This window comes from Geotrypetes seraphini, chromosome 13 (genome assembly GCF_902459505.1).
Source record: "Geotrypetes seraphini chromosome 13, aGeoSer1.1, whole genome shotgun sequence".
Taxonomy (NCBI): domain Eukaryota; kingdom Metazoa; phylum Chordata; class Amphibia; order Gymnophiona; family Dermophiidae; genus Geotrypetes; species Geotrypetes seraphini.
Window position 1 is genome coordinate 3,661,980 of NC_047096.1, and position 24,808 is coordinate 3,686,787.

The 24,808-nt window shown below is 45.0% G+C and overlaps 2 protein-coding genes across 3 annotated transcripts in view; one reads left to right on the top strand and one right to left on the bottom strand.

Moving 5' to 3' along the window:
- Positions 1-3,975: 3,975 nt before the first annotated feature.
- On the bottom strand, positions 3,976-11,408 carry FAM72A (family with sequence similarity 72 member A). Its single transcript, XM_033918964.1, has 4 exons — positions 10,787-11,408; positions 9,662-9,739; positions 8,454-8,578; positions 3,976-4,721 (listed from the first exon to the last, which is right to left on the bottom strand). The coding sequence occupies exons 1-4, from the start codon at positions 10,936-10,938 to the stop codon at positions 4,627-4,629; spliced, it is 450 nt and encodes a 149-aa protein (XP_033774855.1). The 5' UTR covers positions 10,939-11,408; the 3' UTR covers positions 3,976-4,626.
- Positions 11,409-11,689: 281 nt separating this feature from the next.
- Positions 11,690-24,808, top strand: part of SRGAP2 (SLIT-ROBO Rho GTPase activating protein 2) — a 130,393-nt gene continuing 117,274 nt past the window's right edge. The window contains exons 1-2 of one of the 2 annotated variants that reach the window (XM_033918028.1): positions 11,690-11,802; positions 12,250-12,528. In XM_033918028.1, the coding sequence (XP_033773919.1) occupies positions 12,462-12,528 (67 nt within the window). In that variant the 5' untranslated portion in view covers positions 11,690-11,802; positions 12,250-12,461. Of the gene's footprint in view, positions 11,803-11,843; positions 11,987-12,249; positions 12,529-24,808 lie in introns of those variants that run through there. The other variant, XM_033918029.1, reaches the window with a different exon arrangement.

The window sequence follows — 24,808 nt, forward strand, 5'->3', positions numbered from 1 at the left end:
TAACATTTTTATAAATGATATTGCTGATGGGCTGTCGGTTAAGATTTGCCTTTTTGCAGATGATACCAAAATTTGCAAGAGTAGACACACCGGATGGTGTGAATAACAAGAAGAAAGATCTGGCGAAGCTTGAAGAATGGTCTGAAATTTGGCAGCTAAAATGTAATGCTAAGAAATGCAAGGTCATGCATTTGGGCTACTAAAACCAGAGGGAACGGTACAGTTTAGGGGACTTGGGTGGGATTGTATGAGATGATCTTAAGGTGGCCAAACAGGTTGAAAAGGTGACAGCAAAAACTAGAAGGATGCTAGGGTGCATAGGGAGAGGTATGGCCAGCAGGAAAAAGGAGGTATTGATGCCCCTGTATAAGACTATGGTGAGACCTCATTTAGAATATTGTGTACAATTCTGGAGGCCGCACCTTCAAAAAGATATAAAAAGGATGGAATTAATCCAGAGGTCTTTGTCATAAGCCATATGGGGACTGACTTAATGATCTCAATCTGTATACTTTGGAGGAAAGACGGGAGAGGGGAGATATGAGAGACGTTTAAATAACTACGTGATGTAAATATGCATGAGTCGAGTTTCTTTCATTTGAAAGGAAACTCTACAATGCGAGGACATAGGATGAAGTTAAGAGGTGATAGGCTCTGGAGTAATCTAAGGAAATACTTTTTTTTACAGAAAGGGTGGTAGATGCATGGAACAGTCTCCCGGAAGAGGTGGTGGAGACAGAGAATGTGTCTGAATTCAAGAAAGCCTGGGATAGGAACGTGGGATCTCTTAGAGACAGGAAGAGATAATGGTTATTGCAGATGGGCCCCCTGGATGGGCCATTTGAAACTTGATCATGTTTCTATGAATCCACTGTTCAGTGGTTTTATTTGCTTAAACCTCAAATGCTGCCTTTTCCATATCAAGCCCAAAGGAAATGATAAAAGAAGGAACAATACATAGAACCAGCAACACAAATGCCCAGCTGAGAGGTCAGAGGAGTGGAAGCTTTATATTGGTGTTGGGAGAGGGAACCAAGTATCAGGGGCTGCCGACTTAGAAGCACCGAGGTGTCTTCTTGAATCCATCTTGGAGTCCCAAGCACCTTTAATTTCCTGTACATAACCCAGCATAAACTTAGGAGGGGGAAGAAACTGGAAATCCTGAATCTGCTTTAATTTTCAAAACTTTTCCAGCTTAGGTCACTTTCAACAGTGTAAAATCCAAGCCCCTGTGCAGTTTTCTTTTCCGGGTCAGCTATGTGCAGTGTGAAAGAGCTGCTGACGCGTCCTTCCAACAAGTGCTGCTGAAGGCAGGAAGGAGGTAACTGGGACCCCTGCTGTCCCGAAAGCTTTCCTCCAATGTCAGCCCGTTAGGGGCAGGATCGCGGCAGAGGGAACGTGCTGCTGAGGACGACGGCAGCCTGCAAGGATCGCTACAGCACCGGCGATCCACTCTGCAGGCTGTTCTGGTGCTATAATTATATAAAGGTAAGACCGGGAGGCCGGAGGATGCTGCAAAGAAGGGGGAACATGCAAGCCTTTGGGGGGGGGGCCCTGGTGTAGAAGTACATGGAGGGAAGGAGGGAATGGGGGTGGGGGGTTTCAAAAAGTCGTGCATATGCCGGACTGCGGGGGGGGGGGGGAGAAATAATGGGTATAAAAACAGGAGAGGGAGAGAGATGGTGGACAATGGGTTTTAGGGAGGGAACAGAAAGGGAGGGAAGTTGGACACAAGGGATGGTGTGGGGGGGATAAAGATACTGGATAGGAGGATAGTTGGGAAGAGAAAATGAGAGATTGTGGGGTGATGAGGAAGGAGGGAGAGATGCTGAATGAAAGGGTACTTGAGAAAAGGAGAGATGGATGGTTAGCACAGAGAAAGAAGAAAAACACAAATGGGCAGGAGACCCTGGCAAGCGAGTTATCAGAAGACAACCAGTGCCTGGGACCAACATGATTTGAATAATGACCAGTCAACAAAAGGTAGATAAAATAATTTTATTTTCTATTTTGTGATTGTCAGATTTGAAATGTGTATCCTGCCAGAGCTGGTGTTAGACAGCAGGTGTGAACTAGGACCTAAAAGAGAGAGGTAAAATCCTTTTTGTTTCTTTATTTTGTTTCTACCACAACACCAGTGTGGGTAGGAGAGGGCAAAGGGGGGGAAGAGGCTATAAAATAAACCCATCAGGATGTTTGAAAAAACACCCAATTGGGCAGGAAAATCGAATTAAAATTTTTTTTCCCGAATCGGGCAACACTAATACTCAGATGTGGGGCAGTAGCGTAGCGGGGGTAGGTGGCACCCCTCCCCCGCTTCTTCCCAACCCCCCTTCCCCCATACCTCTTTAATTTTCCAGGTGAGAGAACTTGCTGCCTGCGTCATGATGTCAGTTCCTAGGTGCGGGGTCTGGAAACGATATGTCAGAGAGAGGTGACACAGACGCGGGCAGCGAGTTCGTAAAGCTGGTCGCGCAGGAAAAATGAAAGAGGTACCAGGGAAGGGCGCAGGGAGGGTTGGGAAGGAGGAGGGAGAAGACCGTTGCCGGGGCAGACTGCCCCCCCCAGCACCCCTCTTACTATGCCAGTGCAGTGGGGAAAGATAACAAAAAGCATCTGGGATAAGGCCCAGCAGCACGGACTGAATGGAGCTTAAACGTCCACAAAAATATACGTTTATGCTTTTGAATACAAACATTACATTAAAATACATTTCTAGACCGCAGTACCTTCCACATCACAGTGAAATACAAGAGAAATATCATCTTCCTTACTTTCCTAAGAATTTTACAAAAAGAAATGTCTTTTAACAGTTTTCGGAAATGCATATTTGAGAATGTACATCACAGTATCCTAACAGTTACAGTAAAAAAACAACACCCCATAATCTAGGCAATACTTCAATAAGCATCGCATTTTTTAAAAATTACTACACATCCAGCTGCAAGCCTGGAACACACCATGCCTTTCACTACTCACCAATATTTCCAGGGTGCAAACTTTTCAAGGCAGGAGCGAAGCAGTACTGTGACGTCGAATAGACCAAGCACCCCAGAAAGACGAGACATACGCTGAAGGCCACTGCGCCCGCTCTGAACAGGATCCATTTACTGCATGCCGACAGCTGGACTTTTAATAAGCCCATATCGTGTGCAAAACTGCAATGCCACAGTGACATCTCTGGGACATAAGCACTAGACTAAATCACTTCAGGAAACATTTTCCCTGCAGAGGGGAGATGTGCTGGATAAGGGATTGTGCATCCCTGGAGGAGTCCTAAGACACAGGAAATCAAGGCCACAAGCGTCTCTCTCTCTCTTAAAAGTTACGCAACCCAAAGTGCACGTAGATTCTTTTAAACAGGGACCTCATCGTTATCTGCCTATCCAACACATGTGCTATTTAGCATTCAGTTCATTGCTTTTCTAAATCTATGCCCAAGATGAGTTAAATTTTGGGTTCAGTAGATAGAACCCCACCCCAAAGAGGGGTTACATTCTGAGCTGGGGGGCAAAGTGACATCCTGTTCCACTAATTTGAATCCTGGCTTCCCTGTTTGACCCGCCAGGTTAATGCTCAATATGAAACCTTACGGTAAAGCTCCTTAGCTCAGCTAAGGATCTGTTAACCCTGATGAAGCCTATCAAGCCAACCTCCTTCCCCCCCCACAAAAAAAATCCAGACACTGCAGGTGTAGGAAGTAGGTTATGTCCCCTTTTCTCATGACTCCCTCTTATACTTTACTCAATCTTTTTATGGAAAGGGTGGTAGATGCGTGGAACAGTCTTCCGGAAGAGGTGGTGGAGACACAGACTGTGTCTGAATTCAAGAGGGTCTGGGATAGGCACCTGGGATCTCTTGGAGAGAGAAAGAGATAATGGTTACAGCGGATGGGCAGACTGGTTGGGCCATTGGCCTTTATCTGCCATCACGTTTCTATAACCATAAAGCTCTATGACCTCACAATGCAGGTGTAAAGAGCCTTAGCCAATAGGAAGAGGAGATGCCAATGTTAAGAGCCTTAGCCAATAGGGAGAGGAGGAGATAGTGGAGGCTCTGGATGGTCCATTTGGCCTTTATCTGTCATCAGTTTCTACATCAGAGTACACTGGTGCGTACTTGCCCAGGCCCCTCCTCCTATGCAAATCTAATGGGACTATTTTAACAGAGGTGTGTAAAGCCCAGCCTAGGAAAATGAGTGGGGCCTTTAGACTTGCACTTTTAACACAAAACCCATTACAATACTGTTTTCTGAAAAAACATTTGCTGTCCTAAAAGAGTAACATCCACAGAAGAAGCTTGTTAGTTTTAAGAGTGAGGCATCTGCTCCTCCAATTTAAGATATGCACAGATAAAGAAAAAGTAGCAGGAGTGCGAATGTCCACAGAGTCGATGAGACTTCCAAATCAAGGTGTTAACAAAAAGCACTTTGCTTCTGTCCCAAAGAGCTGAAAGGATTCTCCCTCCTTGCTCTCCTCACTTTTAGGACAGGTTCATGGATCGCAGGACTACGGAGATCTACCTCATTCAGGACTGGCAGTCAGGCTGTGAGCAAACACTTGCATTTGACAGATACAGTTCTGACAGCCACAGCGATGAGAACAAGGCCACCGGAAGGCTGGACTTTTATCTGATGCACTCTTCCTCGGGGAGGCTAAACGATTGCTCCGATTCCTTTTCCTCGGTGTCAGGCAGGTTTCCCCACAGAAGCAAGTTCATACCTGAAATGAAAGCAAACCGTTTTACCTTCTCATACTGAAGTCCAGCTGGTTCTCAGCCCCAGGGATGGCCTGGCTTCCTCTGTTCTGGGGTTGGATACAGAGGCCAATTTTCGAGACTTACTGAAAACCTGGATTTATTACCAGCGTTTACCATGGCTTTCTCCTATGGGGATCTTTCCAAGTAGATTGGAGCTGTACCTCTGTGAATGATCATAAGAACATTCAAATTGCCATACTGGGACAGACCAAAGGTCCATCAAGCCCAGTATCCCAAGTACCCAGCAAGATCCAAGGAGTACAATAGATTCTATGCTGCTTATCCTAGGAATAATGGCCTATGGACTTCTCTTTTAGGAAATTATCCAAACCTTTTTTTTAAACCCTGCTAAGCTAACTAATTGCACCATATTCTCCGGCAATGAATTCCATTAATTATACGGAGCACTTCTGAAAATGAGACAAATAAGGTGTTAGGTCAGGCTTTGTCCCACCTTCATGTAATGGACATTATTTATCACTGACAATTTGCTATTTCCTCTAACTAATAATGTATTTCTTTCTCTGTTTGTGTTATTATAGACTATTCACCGCTTTGTTGCATCCAATGAAAGGTGGCTGAGCAAGAATCAATGTGACATCAAATACAAACACACCAGGGCAAGAATGGCCTGGGTAATGGCCCCAACGTGTTGGAACGCACTACCGAAGGAATTAAAGCCAGAAAAGGACATCGGAAAATTCAGGAAAGGGATGAAGACTGTCCTTTTCTCAGACTACTTCAACTGAAATTATGTAGTTGACAGAGAGAGGAAACTCGAACTTTCAGGGATGTGTGTAAATATTTAGCTGAAATGACCAACCTCCTTAGAAGGTGTGTAAATGTGGAGGAGCATAGTCAAAACATACGTCTAAGTCAGGTTGGGATGTATTGTACGAGATGCCCAGTCTCGAAAAATCCATCGAAAATATTTTTTTTCTTCGAAAATCGTCCATCTGAACGTCCAGGCTATTGTTCGTCCAGACCGTACGTCTATCTTTATACCACATTATTGACCAAAATTCCCAAATGCCCAGAACAAGCCCATTTGGGCATGGGAGGGGCCAGCATTGTGATAGACGGGCCACCCAGACAGAGCACTGCTGTGAACTTCACCAAAAAGGGTGCCACATAAACATCTCACCAGAACTCCCTTATAGGTCATGGTGAGCCCCCCAAGAACACCTCCAAAAGCCACTATACCCACCTGTCTACAACCCCCAACCTCAATAGCCCTTATGGCTGCAGGTGCAACCTATGTGGTAGTACAGTAGGGTTTGCTGGGCTCAAATTTTCCACCATGAATGTAGTGGTTCTCCTCTCTATGGTTCACTAGCCCCCCCCCCCCCCCCCCAGGCTATTTAAGAGACCTGTGCATGGTTCTGTTAGGCTTTCCTATACCAGGAGCTGATGTTCTGGAGACAAGTATGTACATTTTTATTCTGATGTTTGCGGGGGTGGGTGGAGGGGGTGTAAGGGGTTCAGTGAACACTGGGGGAGTGTCTAAGGTCACTTTGGATACCTTTTTGGCACTTATACCTGTTTTCACATCATAAAATTCACAACATCTAAGTTTTGTCCAAGATGTCTTCTAGTAAAACATTCGATTATCCCTGCAGGATGACTAAGTCTAGGTTGGCCCCCATCCCGCCCTAACCACTCCTTCCGATTCACCCCTTTTAGCTCTGGGCGCAAAGCGGTATTCAGAGGCCTAAAAATCCCAAAAAATAGGTTTGATTATCGGTACTTGCACAACCTTTTAGGTTTTTAAACGTGTTTGAGTTTGGATTATGAGCCCTATAGTGTATTAGGTGTATGATGTGTTTATATACGGAGGACGATGATCATGCCAGTATTAATAACGCTGCATTTTAACACCACCACAGAGCTCCGTGTATTTCAGTCTAGAGCCCATGTCTTGTAACCCCTCGCAGAAGCTCTTTGTAACTCTGTATTGTAACATCTCTACGGAAGCTCATGTAAACCGCTCTGAATTGACTCCCCAGTCATTAGTGGCGGTATAGAAGCTCTGAAAAAGCATCAACTAAGTTCCTAGACTCTGCTTTTATTTTGTTCTGGATTTGAAATGGAAGGCACGACCTCTCGCCTCCTTTATATTAGGTAACTATCGCCATCATCTTGGGTTTTATACCACATTTGTGGAAATACCGTTTAACGTGGTTTGCAATCCAAAGAGAACAACCGAGATGGAAAGAAGTTAAGAGCAGCCAGAAATTACAGATCTTATTGTAAGAAAGTTGGCTTCAAACCTTTTCATCTCTCTCAACTCCTGTACAAAAGGCCTAAAATACTGAAAGCCGTTTCTTTGACTTCATTTGTTAAAAACTTACTGGCAGGGCAACCCAAAATTGGAAGAATTACGATCGTCTAAATTTCCCTTTCTGGTGGGCAAATTTGTGCTCCAGCTATAGATATGAAAAAATGAATGCCGACAGTTTGGGGCCCGTTGACATCTTATATTTCTTCACTATAGCAGGTCTCTGATTATAAGTCAGTTTTTGTTTATTTTCATACACATCCAGGGAAGGGTGGGATATTTCTGTCCTAATTTGACCTTAAGAACATAAGCCGTGCCTCTGCTGGGTCAGACTTGAGGTCCATCATGCCCAGCAGTCCGCTCATGCGGCGGCCCATCAGGTCCAGGACCAATATACTAGCCCTCTATCTACACCCTTCTATCCCCTTTTCCTTCAGAAAATTTTCCAATCCCTTCTTGAACTCCAATACCGTACCCTGTCCTATCACTCCCTCTGGAAGCGTGTTCCAGGTGTCCACCGCCCGTTGGGTGAAGAAGAACTTCCTAGCATTGGTTCTGAATCTGTCCCTTTTTAATTTTTCCGAATGCCCTCTCATTCTTGTAGTTGTCAAAAGTTTGAAGAATCTGTCCCTCTCCACTTTCTCTTGGGGTGGGTGGGAGGATATTATTAATTTGATTAGGGTAAGGTTACTGGGAAAATCTATGTCTCTGTGTTTTATTGACTAATCATTGAGTGGGTGGGAGAAAATGATTGGTTATGTATAATTGTAAATTGAATGTGCTTGTATTGCTATATATTCATATATTGCACTATTGAAGTATGGAAAATCAATGAAGAATTAAAAATTTTTTTTTTAAACTTACTGGCAGGGCTGTGAAGTCAGTTCACCAAACCTTCGAAGCCGAATGCTCTATTTCTCTGATATTAGGATTTATATTTCTTGTTGTGGATCTAAAGTATTGGTAAATATAGCTTACAACCAGTACTTCAGATATACAGTATAAGCGTAAAAATATACATTTCTCATACATTATAATGTAAGTTTTTATTTTGAAGCTGGAGTCGGTACATTTTACCGACTCTTGACTCCGCAGTCTGCTTTGTGGGGTACAGTAGGTGTAGCTTTCGACATAAGAATGAAACATCAGTTTTCCTGGGCTCAGCAAAAGACTTAAACCCCATAAGCTGGGGTCGACATTTCACTCATCTCAGGCAGGCGACACAGGCGAGATAACGACCAAACTGAGCAGCACAGAGGGAACCGTTCTGTTCTGCTTTGGGTACTGACGACATGGATGTCCTGTTTGCACCGAAAAATTCTTGGCTGAAACTGCAAACAGCCAAGCTGCGTTCTGAGCAAGGCCCAACTGTACAGGCCGTTCATAGAGACTGTTCTGGTCTTAAAGAGTTTCTTACCTGACGGATCCAGTCTGTTGACACCAAAAACAGCCTTGCCATGAAACATCCAAAAGTGGCCATTGTTACAGGAGAGGAGGCAGGACTTGCAGGGGACAATCACGTGATAGCCCACGATGTTGCCACTGGAACACAAGATGAGAACACGCAAGTCACCAGTAGTCAATAGGATTCCCTCTTAAGCGTATTTTGCTCACATGACAGCATCCATCTCTCTGCAGAGTAGTGGTGAAACCAGTTAGCATAGCAGGGTTTAAAAAAGGTTTGGCTAGTTTCCTAGAGAAGTCCATACGCCATTGTTGAGATGGTTTGGGGAGATCCACTGCTTATTCCTAGGAAAGGCAGCAAGGAATCTGTTTTGCTACTTGGGACCTGGAATGGCCACTGTTGGAAAAAGGACACTGGGCTTGAGGGACTCTTATGTTCCCTTGCATGCTCAAACAGGTGTGAGGGGATTTACTCCATCTTGAAGAGCAGGGCAATGAAGCAGCCTGAAGAAATAAGGAGAGTCCCCAGGATCTGCAAGCGAGGAGAGAGGGGCTGTGACAGAGGGAATGAAAGGCAAGTGGCGGGTAAGAGAGTGCAAAAATGGAGAGCAGAGGAAGGAGACTGCACAGATGGTTGGAAAGAAGGGAAGGAGAGTGTGAGGGGAAGGAGGCAAATGCACGCCAATGCCAACCTGTGGAAGTTGGCACACACATCGTACCACGGATCCACACACACCATCAGTCACTACACACACTATGCCCACTCACGCACACATCCCCTGTGCCCCGAGACACAATTTACTAGGGTTGTTTCAGCGAAGCTCCAGATACAGACATGCCCAGGTCTGCAAATGGGGAATGTGCTATTATGTCACACTTTTCAACGATTTATCTATTACATGTGATGTCACAATGGCTCGGTTGTCCTATACTTGGCTCACTTATTATTACATAGGGCAGTGATTTTGAGTTGTCATGTTGATAATTACACCCTCTGGACTGCAAGATACAAGACTCCCCCCCCCCTTCTTGTCCTAATTTTGCAAGCAGTTCCTTTTCAGAAACAAAATAAAGTGTTTTTCTTAGTACAAGAAATGAACCTGTTTGAAAAACCCTATTAGACGGCAGATAAAGGCCAAATGGCCCATCTCGTCTGCCCACCCGCAGCAACCATTAGAGGGGGGGATGAACTCCATGAAGCAAGAGCAATCCTTGACTTACCACTTCAAGCACGCTACATCCTTCAGTTTACACCCACAAATGTCTGTGAAATAACAGCTCCCAACAAAGTCCACAGCACTGAAAGTAAAGTTTAATACACCACTTAGTACAGCTCAGCAAAAGAGGGATCCCAGCGTCCTAAAAACAGAAGCATCTCAGAAAAACTCCCTGATTTTCACCCATTACAAACATTATTCCTACTGAAAGCCTCCATGTCCAAGAATAGCAGAAGCTGGATACCTTCATCCTAATACCCAGCTCTTCTCTCCCAGGAGGAATTCTGTGAAAAAAAATTAATTCTGCATGCATTTTAAAATTCTGCTAAGTTTACTTGTAACTTTTTGTGCAGAATTCTGCCATCATAAGCCCTGACTCCTCGCCAAGCCCCCAACCCCAACTTGTCAACTCCCTTTCTCTTGCTCCAACTGCAATTCTCACCCTCCCCTGCCTTCCTTACACCCCCCCTCTTCTCTCTCCTGGCATGACCCCTAATTCTCTGTCCCCCTCCCACACATATTCCCCCATCTTTCTTACCCCCACAAACACCCCCTTCTTTTTTCCCAGGGCCAGCCCACTATTAACTACAACTAAGACAAGTGATAGCCTGGGGTGGAAGCAAAACACAATTGATTTCTCAAAGAGCAATCGGTCCATACTTTTAAATTGAAAACAACGTTTAATATTTAAAAGTACGATGCCCAGTTTTTATACAATTGTAGGATGATCATACAGTAAGGACCTGAAAATTGAGAGGGCGTAAGGCTGGACCCAGTAGTACTGGGGGCAGAACCAGTGCAAGAATACCAGCGACTCCAGGAATGAAGCAACAGGACAACTATTGTAGTGCTGGACCTCTTTTGGGCACTTTGCAATGAAGCTCTGTAGACCCCAAAAGGCAGTGCATGGAGATGTGAGCAAGAGCAAGATACCAGCAAAGAAAGGAAAAGAGAGAAGGGACCCTCAGGTACCCAAGGACTTGGACTGCTTGATCTGCCAAAGCTGATTTCGAGATCACATTTAAATTCTTCTCAGATTTCTGTCATCCTTTATAGTCGGTAGTTTGGGGGATGGGAGAAGAGCTAGGCAGGACCCATCCCCCTCCAGCCACATGTTCAGGTTACTCACTTGGAAGGGGGGATATCAGTGGAATAGAGCTCCGTCTCGCTATCTGCCAGCAGCACGGCCTTCATACCCCTAGAGCTGAGAACATGCTGGCAAAAGGTGCAGCATAAGAGCGAGACACATCTGTTCTTAAAACTACAAGGACTGCTAGACATGATTCAGCCTTTCTCAGTTTAAAAAAATACAAAGCAATCCCTGGGCCAGTGCAAATGATCTGCAGTGCGGTGTATTATATACTGTATTAGACCAGTTCAGAACTGAGCACCAGATCAGTCACAATCATTTTCTTCTATTGTGACATGTCTTAAGACATGCACTAGCCATGACATTCTCCTTATACCTAGGGCAAGCGAGTCTGCTTGTCACGACAAGTGCCTTGCAACCCAGTTTAAGCACGACAGGCGCATCAAACGTCTACAGGGGTCTATGTGTCATGATATATATCACAGGCCGAGTGTGACACGCTTCTTATATCGCAGGCTCATCAATCGCGATACTTTATATCGCGACCCTACGCGGCTTTCCGCGAAGCGCTGCTCTACGATTCACCGGCACAGCATTCCCGGACCCCGAAACAACATCGCGCCGGCCGCCCTGACGACAGCGACTACCGCAACAGTTTGAATCGTCAATGCACGGAATCCCATTGGCCGGGCCTAGCCCCGCCCGCACCACCCAACCGCCACGTCACAGCGGGAAACGTCTGGCCAATCGCGCTCCCGGAGCCGCGTGCTCGGCTTCCGATTGGTCCTCGCAGCCCTCGGTCCCAAAGTTGGATTGGGCGACTGACTCGTCGCTCAGCCAGAGAGGCGCGGTCCTGCAGGACACGCCCCTGTTTGCTCTTGGCTCGAAGCTTTGTCGCTCAGCCCCTGCAGGAGCTGCGATTGGCGGGAGGGGCTCGGGGGCGGGGTTAGCCGCTGCCTCGGGTTTGGAGTTTCCAGGGGAAAAAGGAAAGTTCTGCCTTTGGCTTTGGGGCTGCAAAACGGGAAGGAATGAGGCGTCCGGGAGGCTGAAGCACGGTAAAGCGCCACGCGCCTGCACGTGCACTGCTTGATTTGGTGGCCCTGGAAGTTGGCTTGGGGACGTGGGATGCATCTGCAACTGCTTTGGTGCATGCATTGTTTGCACCGCGGCTTGCAAGGCAGAGCCCGCTGGTCCCGGGTTGAAGTTGAGCCAGAAAAGCCGATGCAATCCCACACCTAGGTAGGGGCAGTTTGCAAGGGCTGATTGGTTTTCCTGCCTCCTTTGATGGTGGATCAGCCGGATTAAAACAGAGAAATGACGTTCATGGAACGGGTTCGATGAGCAGATTCTCGTTGCAAATCTGGGCTTTGGAATCTGCCAATGTCAAGATTGCCCTTTAGTTAACAGGTGGCTGCTTGTTGCTACCTGAACCCGGGTGGGCTCTGCTTGCATTTCTCTCCTCCTCCCTGGTGACAGTCTTCATCTGTTTGCTTTCTTTACAGGCAAGGCGAGAACATCGGAGCAGATTGCTTGCAAGATTTCGGCAGGATTTTGCTGTTGCTCTCTTCATGTCACTGAGCTGAGGAGCCTCTGAGGGCTGCATGCAGGTCTTTCCCCTCCCTGCGGATTTTTTTATTTCCATTGCCTTATAATTTTGGAGATTTTTTTTTTTTTTGGGGTGGGGAGGATTGCTTCTCTTTTTCTAAAAGAAAACATGACGTCGCCTGCAAAATTCAAAAAGGATAAGGAAATCATAGGTGAATATGATACTCAAGTGAAAGGTAGGTGGAATTGGCTTTTCCTTGCTGGGTTTTGGGCCTGGGTGTATTGCAGTCTGCGCTATGGGGGAGGGGATGCCTGAAGTACCCTGATGGGAAAGATCTGCAGTGGGTTTTATCTGCATGGGGCTCAGCCTGGTCAGGTTGGCTGCAACCCTTTTGAAAGAATAGGATACTGAGGACGGGGGAACCTCCCTAAAGCTCCCATGAGCAGATCTGGATCTCACAATCGGGCTTTCTTTTGCCAGAGTTGTTGACTGTCTAAAGCTTCCCTACAGTGCTATGGCCTTCTGACCTACATCCTTCCTGGCCGCCTGCCCCCAAATCTGTTGGAAAGCATGAACAAACAGAACTGTGCACATGGCTGCTGCTCTCCTCTCCTCCCCCGCTGTAAACCTTCCTGCTCTCCCAGTAGGGCTTAGCCACCTTTTTGTCAGCTGTGAGTCATTTCACCAGTATGCTTTTTTTTTTTCCCCTTTAATCTGAACTATTTTCTCCTTTATTCTTTCATTGTGGCTGTGGGTGACGCTGGTTTGGTTCTTAAGAGACCCAGTCAGCAGGTGCCCCCCAATAACACAGAACCAGTGTGCTGTCTGAAGAGCGCAGTACTGTGTAGTCTTTTCTGACGAACCCTCCCCTCTTTTTCAAAGAAAGGGATCAGATCTGACTTAGCCATGGAGAACCTAGAGCCTTTTGCTTAAGCTTACGTGCCATTGCCTTAGGGCTTTCCCCACATCAAAGGCTCTCCTAGCTTTTCTTCCTTCCTGAGAAAGGTGGGTACCAGTGAATTGTCAGGGGTGGATTCGCCTTGGTATTAACCCCAAGTGGGCTATTTCTCTTCTGTTGAGAGGGAGGGGACTATGAAATATTTTGGTCAAGGATCTTGGGGACAGTCCTAGAACAGTACATTTGGCTTTGTGCTTGTGCCTTGAAGGGGAATGTTTTGTTGTGGGGGGGGGGGGGGTTTGGGGGGGAGGCGTATAGTCTCGCCCAAATGCATGTATATACCCCACAGCATTCCCCAGGAGTTCAGAATGTGATAGTCATAGAAACAGAGAAAAAGACAGCAGATAAAGACCATATGGCCTATCCAGTCTGTCTATCCATCTGAACTACTAAACTCTACAATCCCTTCCTCTCTCCCTTAAAGATCCCCTGTGCTTAGAAACAGAAACTGACTGCAGATAAAGACCATACGGCCTATCCAGGCTTTTCATTCATATCAACTCTCTAAATTCTGTAGACCTTTCTTCTCCCTAAGACATCCTCTGTGCTTTCTTGAAATCAGACACAATTCATCTCAACTGGGAGGCCGTTCCATGCACCCACCACCCTTTCTGTAAAGAAGTATTTCCTCAGGTTACTTCCAAGTCTATCCCCTTTCACCTTCCGTCATTCTATGTCCCACACCTCTGCTCTTTTCCATTGATCTTTAAAGGTCTCCATCATAACTTGCCTTTCTTCCGAGATTTTTAGTTCTGTCCTTGTGTATGTTCTCCCTCATTCTATAATCTTGCACACACATTTTTGACCTTGCACGAACAAGGCCACTCCTCACCTCTACCCCTTATCTAGTCTGTCTGCCTGTAGTGTATGAATAAGAAGTGTGCATTCTTAGGGCCTTGGTGATATAATGACTTTCTAAGTCTATTGGAAAAAGACTCACAGAGAATGACATAGGGGTGGTTATTCATCCCCGTGTCATTATTTAAGGACAGAGGGAAGAATTGAAGTTTGAATGGGCCCAACCACTGACCCTGAAGCCTTGCATGGAAGAATGCTGGTGTAGAAGGACTGAGGTTGAGATAGACACTAAAGAATGACAGTCTCTGGTATCCAGAGCAGATATTGTGATGTCATAATGCCTCAATCCACCAATGCCTAAGAGCCAACGTCATCAGTGATGTCACAATGGCTTCATTATCTTATATTTGGCTCACATAATAATCAGAGTCTGAATGGGCCCAGCCACTGACCCTCAAGCCTTGCATTGAAGAATGCTGGTGTAGAGGGATGGAGGTTGAAATGGACACTAAAGAATGACACGGGATAGTTTCCTGTGGTTACCCACAGGGACAGGGTCAAATTCTGTCCCATGTCATTCTCTATGAATGTCACATACCTAATAGGTATCACTTAACTACTCCATCATAAGATACTTGGCAACAACAAGACCAGAGAGATGTTAGCAAACTGGATTCCAGTCTCACCATCACCACCATTCACTGTGTGTCCCTGAGCTCTTTCCCTGTTATTCTATAAATGGTGAACAAATTATGCACAAGTGTGTAATAGTTTTGAAGAATTCCAGTCATGCATGTAAATTAATTACTTAATCGGGTCTTAATTGGCAATAGCTATCAATAATTGGCCTAAGGTGTATTAATTAGCAGTAATCTACAGTTGCACGCACAAGTCATGACCCTGTTCTGTAAAGTGCGCATGTAAATTTTACATGGGAGGGGCACAGGTGGGGGCACGAGTCTTCCAGCCATTTTAGTGAACCCTTCAGCAAATTCTATCAGTTGCGCACAAAAGGTGGCGTGTTTACACCTGCCCCAGCCATGGTGCAAGGGTCGGTGCACAAATGCCGACATGCTAGAGTTGTATAACAGCGAATAGGCTTTTAATTGCTCTTATAGAATGTGCATAAAATGTAGACGCTGACTTTTAGGTGATATTTCTTGAATTGAAACCTTTGGACCTTGTGATTTTTCTCATTCGAAAAGTCTTACGAAATGTCTGTCTTCCTGTCGGTGAGGACCATGGGTTGGGTCTCGGCCCCAAAGGGCATTTTGTTTTAGGAGAAGGTTGTGACTGAGGGGAAAACGGGACTGGGCAGAACGTGAACCTGGCTCTGAATTCAAAAGGGCCTGGATCTCGGGGAGAGCAAGAGATAATGGTTGCTGCGGATGGACAGACCGGATGGGCCATTTGGCCTTTATCTGCCACCATGTTTCTGTCTTAACCGCACACCCTTAAAAATCTGCTCACCTCGGGGGTGAGCGGGATCTGAGGTCTGCGGGAGTTAATCTGTAGAGTGAACGGGATCCATGAGGTCCACAGGTGTTAAAAAACCCGAGAATCCCTGTGGACCCCATGCCACGATCGCATTCTTTTGAAGGCCATGCGCATTTAGTTCTGTGGGGTATGTGAGATCCTCTTTTTAACTTCAACTTTTGCTGGCATTGAATACTGGAGTCTCATTCTAATTCTTCCTTATGGTGTGCCCAGCTTTTCTTTACCCCCAGTGCCCCAAATGCCTTCTACCTGGACGCATGGCCTTAAAAAGAAAGCGGCCGTGACGTGGAGTCCACAGATATCCTCGTTTTAACTCCTGAGGACCTCATGGATCCCGCTCACCCCCGAGGTGAGTAGATTTTTAAAGGCATGCGGTTAAAATCCGCAAGGTCCGTGTGTTACCTTTAAATCCAGCCCTAAGAGTGAGTTCACACACTGGACATGGGTTTCACGCTGAAATCTTACTTGCTCAGCCTTCTGTCCGGCAGAGCTGTCAGGATTTTCCATCCTCATTCTGCTCACAAGATCACAGGTCATTGTAGCACAGCTCACTTTTAGGAAAGGTTCACGGAGGGGGTACTGTATCTGGTTACGGAAACCGCTCTGCCTTTCTCTCTTTCATCTCTTATTTGGGCCTGGTTTCCAGTATCCAGTTTTATCACACAGTAACTATGTAAATATTTTGCTCACAGAGAATAACGTTGTAACAGTTTGCCTTTTGTTTTGAGAAGATAACCTTTCTCAATTACAGATAAAGTGATCAGTGAGTCTGTAATTAGCTTATTCTTAGCATACCAGGACAACATGGGCCTGTTATGACTTTGGAGGAGTTGAGGTGTGTAAAGGCCAGATTAAAATGCTTCAATGTCTGCCAGTGTTTACGCCTTCAGCACTCCCCCCTCGAGCACCCACCCATCACCTTTCTGTGAAGAAATATTTTCTCATATTCCTTGACTACCTCCGGGGGGAGCCACCTCTCTTGACCCCTTGCTCTAATTTCTAAATAGGTTTTCTTCATGTTGGTTATTTATGTTGCATCTTTCCCCTCCTCCAAAGCTTTTTCCTCTGCCGGAGTAGCTGTTTATGACCTGACATCTCATTTTATAGGGCTGTTGGCGCATCTCTCGTTCTGCCTTTTCTCGTGTTTAATCTATGCACCGGGGATGGGCAGTTTTGGTCCTAGGGTACTATAGGGAGGCCATATTTGCAGGATGTCTGCAACGACTATGCGTGAAAAGCAAAAGGGGAAAGGTATCCGCAGCGTTGAATACAATTAAGAAAAAAAAAAAGCTTTGACAGCCAAGAGGAGGGACGGAGACGGCCAAGGAGTCCAGGGTTTATTGCCTGTATCCAAATCCAAAACACTTCTAAGAGTTGTTGATCCAGTTGGAAAAAGACTTGCCTCTTCTGCTAACAATGATATTCTTTTCTCACATTGCCCAGAAATAGCTAAGAAGAAAAAATATATATATATATTTTTAGATTGACTCAGGTTGGGCAGAGTGGATGGACCACTCAGGTCTTTATCTGCCGTCATCTACTATGTTATTTGGATAGAGCAGACCACTGAGGCAGGCGACATACACTGAAACATTGCTATGTCATGCCATCTGCATGCCAAAACGCTTGATTGCTGCCGATGAACTCTGGATTTGGACTCCTCAGCTGTGTTCTTTCTTCTCCTTGGTTGTCACTGGGTTCCCCCCCCCCTTTATTATTATATTTCCAGACCCCCCCTTTAAAAAAAAAATAATTTATATTCAGCTTATCCTAAAATTCTATGCGGATTATATATTATTTGGATACTCAAGCATTTTCCCCTATCTTTCCCAGTGGGCTCCCACTATCTAATGCACCTGGGGCAATGCACCAGGGTCCCAAGGAGCAGTTCACGATTTGAACCCACAACCTCAGGGTGCTGAGGCTGTAGTTCTAACCACTGCACCACACATGCCCACTCCCTTTGCTACACTTGACTGAGGTTCCTTTCCCCTGTTATATCAGAGTAGCAGAGGCCTGCTCCCCCAAATGCCACATGTATGACAGAAAAAAAAAACAGCTTTTCTCCGAGTGGAGCTCCCCCACCCTGGCTGTCTACTAGGTCCCCCCTAGCTGCTGTCTCTTGAGAGCCATTCTGATCAGCAAGTACTGGATGGCAGAGGAGTCCTTTCATAGTTTATTTAAAATTTGATTACAAGCCTATCAAAATTCTAGGCAATAGTACAATAATGAAAAAAAATTAGGGCACAATAGTTTAAAACACAGATATCTTCAAACTAAGGACAAACTATACAAGTTATACATGGAAAGGGGGAAGGAGCTACAATAAAGTTATGAAAGAAAACAGAAGGAAGGGGAAGACACATTTTGTGCTGCTAAGATTCTGTTAAAAGAGAGAAAAGAGACAGAACGAGGCGAGTCGGAGATACGTAAAGGGTACTTGGGCGTCACTAGATATCTTTAAGCAGAAAAGAGTATCTAAAGTTCAAAGGCATCTTTAAATAAAAAACATTTTAAGGCGCTTTTGAATTTCTCTAAGTTGGTTTCAGATTTAATGTGTAAAGCAGCGTTGTCCAACCTGTGGCCCCGTGAAGTATTTTGTGCGGCCCCGGTCGAGGGCGATGCAGCGTTTTCCTCTGCTGCCCCCTGGTGTTTACTGTCTTGCCGGCTCCCTCCTCTGTCTTGCTGCAGCGTTTGCGCAGCCCCAGAAACATTTTTTTCGGCCAATGCGGCCCAGGGAAGCCAAAAGGTTGGACACCCCTGGTGTAAAGGTAGAGAATTCCAGATTATGGGAGCTGTTACAGAAAATATTGTTGTACGGCAAGTGCCAATTATTTTCAACGAGGGTACAAAAAGAAGGTATTGGTTTGAGGATCTAAGGGCTCCTTTTACGAAGGTGCGTTAGGGCCTTAACGCACGGAATAGTGCGTGCGCTAGCCGCTACCACCTCCTTTTGAGCAGGGGGTAGATTTTCAGCTAGTGCGCGCTAATCCGGTGCGTGCGGTAAAACCTGTAACGCACCTTCATAAAAGGAGCCCTAAGTGTCCTAGATCAGTGGTTCCCAACCTTGTCCTGGAGGACCTCCAGGCCAATCGGGTTTTCAGGCTAGCCCTAATGAATATGCATGAGAGAGATTTGCATATAATGGAGGTGACAGGCATGCAAATCTGCCCCATGCATATTCATTAGGGCTAACCTGAAAACCCGATTGGCTTGGTGGTCCTCCAGGACAGGGTTAGGAACCACTGTGGACCTAGATGGTTCATGAGGAAAAATCAATTTATCTAGAAATGCTGGTCCGTTCACGGCTTCAGGAAGGGGAAATCATGTCTGACGAACTTGCTTCAATTTTTTGAGAAGGTGAACAAACAAATCGATAGCATAGACCCGGTGGACATAATATACTTGGACTTTCAGAAAGCATTCGACAAGGTCCCACACGCAAGGCTTCTGAGGAAACTAGAAAGCCATGGAATAGAGGGGGACATACTAAGATGGATAGGCAGATGGCTGGAGAACAGATTGCAGAGGGTGGACATAAATGGGAAGTTCTCGGACTGGGAGAAGGTGACGAGTGGCATGCCCCAGGGCTCGGTTCTTGGGCCCATTTTATTCAATATCTTCATAAATGACCTGGAAGAGGAAACAACAAGTAATATAATCAAGTTTGCAGATGACACGAAACTGTGTCGGACAGTTGGGTCACTAATGGACAGCGAAGAACTCCAAAGAGAACTCCAGCTAGAGAAATGGGCAGAAAAGTGGCAGATGAAGTTTAATATAGAAAAATGCAAAGTGATGCACCTGGGCAGGAAAAACAAGGAACATGAATATAAAATGTTAGGTGTGACATTGGGCAAGAGCGAACAAGAAAGGGACCTGGGGGTTCTGATTGATAGGACCCTGAAGCCGTCGGCGCAATGCGCGGCGGCGGCAAAGAAGGCAAACAGGATGTTGGGCATGATAAAGAAGGGGATCACGAGTAGATCAGCGGGCGTCATAATGCCACTTTACAGAGCAATGGTCAGACCACACCTGGAGTACTGTGTCCAACACTGGTCTCCCTACCTAAAGAAGGATGTGACCCTGCTGGAGAGGGTGCAGAGACGAGCCACGAAGCTAGTAAAGGGTATGGAGAATTTGAGCTACAAAGAACGCCTCAAAAAATCGGGATTGTTCACCCTCCAGAAGAGAAGGCTGCGAGGGGACATGATAGAGACTTTTAAAATACTAAAAGGTTTCGACAAAATAGAGCAAGAAACATCGTTATTCACATTGTCAAATGTGACACGAACAAGAGGTCATGGACTGAAATTGAGAGGCGACAGGCTCAGGACAAATACCAGGAAGTTCTGTTTCACACAGCGAGTGGTGGACGCTTGGAACGCTCTCCCGGAGGAGGTTGTGACGGAGACCACCATTCTGGGTTCCAAGGGCAAGCTGGATGCACACCTTCTTGCGAATCACATTGAGGGATACGGGTGAACAAGGTTTTCATCGGGGAACACCTGGCTTGGCCTCCGCGTGTGCGGGACACCGGACTAGATGGACCAAAGGTCTGATTCGGTGAAGGCGTTTCTTATGTTCATTTTATGTGTTTTAAATATTATCAGGACGAATTTATATGTTATTCTATGGGGGATAGGGAGCCAGTGTGGCTTAACGTGGTCATATTTCTGGAAAGCACCAGGTCTGTGAGTATTAAAAGCCATTTAGGTCTAGATGGGGAGTTATTGCGGTGTAAATCCCAATGTGGAGCCTTCAAATTGGCTGCGTTGAATGCGGCTTTTCTTAACCTCCCTCTCCCTAGGAAAATGCAGCCGCCTTCCTGAATTCGGGGCCTGGGAAGCTTTCGTTGTGCTAGGGACCCCAGTGAATGACTTGTGGGCTATTTCAGGGGCGCTGGCTAGAGGCTGTGTTCCTGGTGAGAATTGTGCTGTCCGAATAGATCCGTTCTTCATGAGAGTGATGTACTTTGCACCAGACCATCTCCAGAGACCCATTAGGAGAGTTCGGCCCTTCTCAAGGAAAGGAGCAGACGCAGCTGTCGTTGTTAGGCTGTTGTCAGGTAATGAAATTCAAAAAGACTCTCTGTTCTTGCAGTAACCAGAGAATTCTCACAGAAGAGCTGGATTTTGCCATCCCTGACCTGTAGAACTGTTGAAGCTCTTCACCTTGTTCCTCCTACCATTGTACCAAGATTAGAAAATGAACCAGGAAAATAGAGCCACTCGGAAAGGGAGAAATTAGAAAATTTGTCCCCATCCTGTCCCCGTGAGTTTTGTCACTCTACCTTAACCGCACAAGTCTCGAACACGTATGATTTTAAAGTGTTTGAGGCTTGTGCGGATGAGGGCGGAGCTTAGGCATGGGTGGAATGAGGCATTATGACATCACAATCTGAGCTCTAGAATGTTGCCACTTAGGATTTTAAAGTCTTTGAGGCTTGTACAGATGAGGGCGGAGCTTAGGCATGGGTGGAATGAGGCATTATGACATCACAATCTCAGCTCTGGAATGTTGCCACTTAGGATTTTAAAGTGTTTGAGGCTTGTGCAGATGAGGACGGAGCTTAGGCATTGGTGGAATGAGGCATTATGACATCACAATCTCAGCTCTGGAATGTTGCTACTTATGTTTTAAAGGGTTTCAGGCTTGTGCAGATGAGGACGGAGCTTGCAGGAATGGGGCAGGGACAGGAAAAAAACTGGACGGGATGGGATAATGATTTTCTACGTGGACGGCGAAAAATTTGTCCCCATGTCATTTTCTAGGAGAAACAGAGGGCAATGATACAGTGTTCCCTCTAAGGACTGAGTTCATATGAGCAAAAATTTTTGTTACATTGTATGTTTGGGAATGTCCCACAGCCGGTCTGTTTCCGTTTGCTTCTGGTTCAGGAAAGTAGCAGAAGGTGGGAGAGTGGTGAGGGAAAAGGTGCTAGTCTTGACCCCTCCGGCTGCGTGGCCAAGCTGCTTAGAGGGAACATTGCCTTAGATCACTACAAATTATCTCAGTTGCTGCAACAGGTTTTCACTCATCGAATAGTTAAGCTTTGGAACTTGTAGCCAGAGGGTGTGGTAACATCAGTGAGCCTATCTGGGTTTAAAAAAAGGGTTGGACCCTTGTGACCCTGGGCAAATTACTTAATCCTCCATTGTCCCAGGTACAAAATAAGTACTTATATATATATATATATATAAAACCACTTTGAATGTGTAACCACAAAAAGGTGGTATATAAATCCCTTTCCCTTTTCCATAGCGAAGCCACTGCTTGATCTGGGATCAGTAGAATGGGTTGTTGCTATTGTTTGGGATTCTGGATTGTTACTACTATTTGGGATTTTAGAATTTTGTTACTCATTGGGATTCTGGGATCTTGCTATTCTTTAGGATCCCTGAGGAAGGTGTGTTTGCCGAAACATGGACTGTGTAGGGTCCGGTTGGATTTTTATCACTGTAATTTTTATCATTGTATGTTTTTAATTGAATTTTCATGATTTTATATGTCAGTGTTTAATAAATTAACTCCAGAACATCTGTATCCACAGTTTTTTGTTTTTATCTGTGGATCATCGGGTCTCCCCATTTTTCTTTGTTGATTATTATTGATATACCATCTATCAAAACAAGTGTCTAAACGGTGTACAGTATAAAAAGATTGAAGAAAGCAATTAAAATAGGTAAATAAAAGCAATATTTTATCAAATATTAAAAATACTAGACGGATTCACATTGACGTACATGGAACACAAGGGAAGTTGGGGAGGGAAAGGTTTTTTAAAATACATCGAAGTAAAATGAGTAAAAAGGAAGGTAAATGGGGGAGTGGTAAGACATTAGAATAGGGATCGCTTCAGAAGAAGCGTTTGGTGTTTCAAGAGTTAAAGGTTTGAGAAGCGGGAGCTGCTACTGGAGAGTAAAGGCGTCTTACTTTCAGACATTTTTAGTGAAGGAACAAAGTAAAACAATTATATTTCATTACAAATAATTTCACTAATTTTGAAAATTCAAATCCATATATTCCATTAAATACTATCATTCCTCCAAATATTTTATAAGACAAATCCCATTCCCCCCTTTCCCTTATATGTTATAACATTTTATTGCAGGAAACAAGTAAATATACAGTAATATAAAGCAAATTGATAAGCATTACGATTAAATTCACAATTATAATATTTCCATATATATAATAATAATAATAACAGCTTATATACCGCAATACCGTGAAGTTCTATGCGGTTTACAAAAGATTAAGCAAAGGTAACAAATTGAATTGAGGGAATTCATGGATGGGAGAACATCGCAGGGGAGGAGACATAGGCATCCTGGGACTGTCGGCCAGAAGAAGCCCTTTCTGGATACGTCAATCGCTCCTCCTAAACTTACTTGCTCCACTTCATCACTGACGCTGACCCATTCTGCTTCTATTCCTTTCTCTCCTCTCTTCTACCTTCCAAAGTATTTAGATCAATGCTGTCTTTTTAAAATGTTTATTTTATTTTTATTTTTCCTCTAACTCTACTTTTCACTTCACTATTACCCTCCAGGTACTTTAGTTAGATTGTGAGCCTTCGGGACAGTAAGGGAATTTTCCAAGTACCTTTCTTATTTCTAATCTTAATGTATATTTTCTGTAAACCGCTTAGAACCTAACGGATGTAGCGGTATATAAGAAATAAATTACATTACATTACATTTAAGAGGGGAGGAAGAAAGAGAATTAATAGGACAGGAAATTCATTGTTGAGGAGAGAGTGATCAAAAGGACAAGTTAATCGCTATAGAGGGGAGAGAGAAGAGAGGATCAGTTGTCTAGATGCTGTAGGAACAAGTGTGTTTTTAGACGTTTCCTAAATTCCCCATAAGTAATGGGCGAAAGCAATTGTTCTAGGTCTTTACCCCATGATGCTGCTTGGTGTGAGAGAAGGTGTTCATGGTGTTTTTTCAGTTTACATTCCTCCAAAATATATTTCCATATGACCTATTTCAACCCCCCCCATTTCTTTTTATTTTATATTCAATTTATTACATTGTAATACAGTTCCATATAACCAATTCCATCCTACTCATACATCCTTCAGTTCCCTCCCCCTCCCTGAATGGAAGGTGACACAAAATACCAGGTACAAGACGTCTTTAAAGAGAAAAGTTTTAACTTCTCTAATTGAAGATCTAATAGGAATTCCACAGAGAGGGGGCAGGGACTGAAAAAAATGGATTTGCGAGTGGTATCATAAAACAGTTCGCATTTTGACGGTATGGAAAGTAGGTTTTGATTGTTAGATCGGAGGGCCCTGGATGATGAGTAGGGGACCAAACGTTCGTGGTGCGTGGTGTTTTGGTGGGATATTTCAGCGCCATATATAGAATTTACCCCACTGTGGATATTCTGAAAACCTGAATGGCTGGGGGTTCCCCTAGAACAAGTGTGGAGATTACGGGTCTGGTTGAACTCTTGGTAGAAACCCGGAGCGGATCAGTCTGCTACGCAGCAGAAGTGTTGAAGTGTTCTTGCTCTGCACTTGTACAGCTCAGAGCCACTTGTGATTCTGCCATCACTGTCTCCAAACCCTCATTTGGCCTCCTACAAGGTGATCTGAGGCTCTCTGCACCGCTTTTGGCAGGCAGGTGTGGTTCTTCCAGGCCTCGAGAGCAGACGTTCCCAAGCCTGTTCCCATAGCCAGTCGGGTTTTCATGATATCCCCAATGAATAGTCATGCACCGCTTCCATATATTACATTACAGATTTCTATTCCGCCATTACCTTTCGGTTCAAAGCGGATTACAAAAAGAGTTATGGAAGAAGGGTTAGAACGTTAGATCAGAGAAGGTTTCCAAGAGAGGGAAAAGTAGGATCTGGGGTTAGGGAGGGGATGGTAAGAGGGGGGTTAAGCTTTATCATGGTATTAAGCTTTATTAAGGGATTTCTTGAAGAGTATAGTTTTTATTTCCTTTCTGAACATCTTGTAGTCTGGGTTGTTGTCAATAGGTTGGAGACTTGGTTGTCTATCTTGTCTACATACATTTCTCTCATATATTGATTGTGGATAGATATCTAGAACTTAAGAGCTGGAGGTCTCTTTGGACAGGATTTGCGAGCGATCCTTCTCGTGATGCTAGGAGAATCTCAGATGGAGGATGGAGAAAGAGCCTAAGTTTCATGAGAATGACTCTCCAATGGTTCCTCTTAAAGACCAGAGATCGGTCTCTTTGTTTTAAATGGGGAAGGGGGAACTGTGACTGACTGAGCAGAA

Excerpts from the sequence above, each read along its gene's own strand:
- FAM72A (XM_033918964.1), bottom strand. The coding sequence starts at position 10,938 with ATGTCTAGCAGTCCTTGTAGTTTTAAGAACAGATGTGTCTCGCTCTTA. Across the intron at positions 8,579-9,661 it reads GATGTAGCGTGCTTGAAGTG|TGGCAACATCGTGGGCTATC; the intron begins GTAAGTCAAGGA and ends CTTGTGTTCCAG. Across the intron at positions 4,722-8,453 it reads CAACAGACTGGATCCGTCAG|GTATGAACTTGCTTCTGTGG; the intron begins GTAAGAAACTCT and ends CTTTCATTTCAG.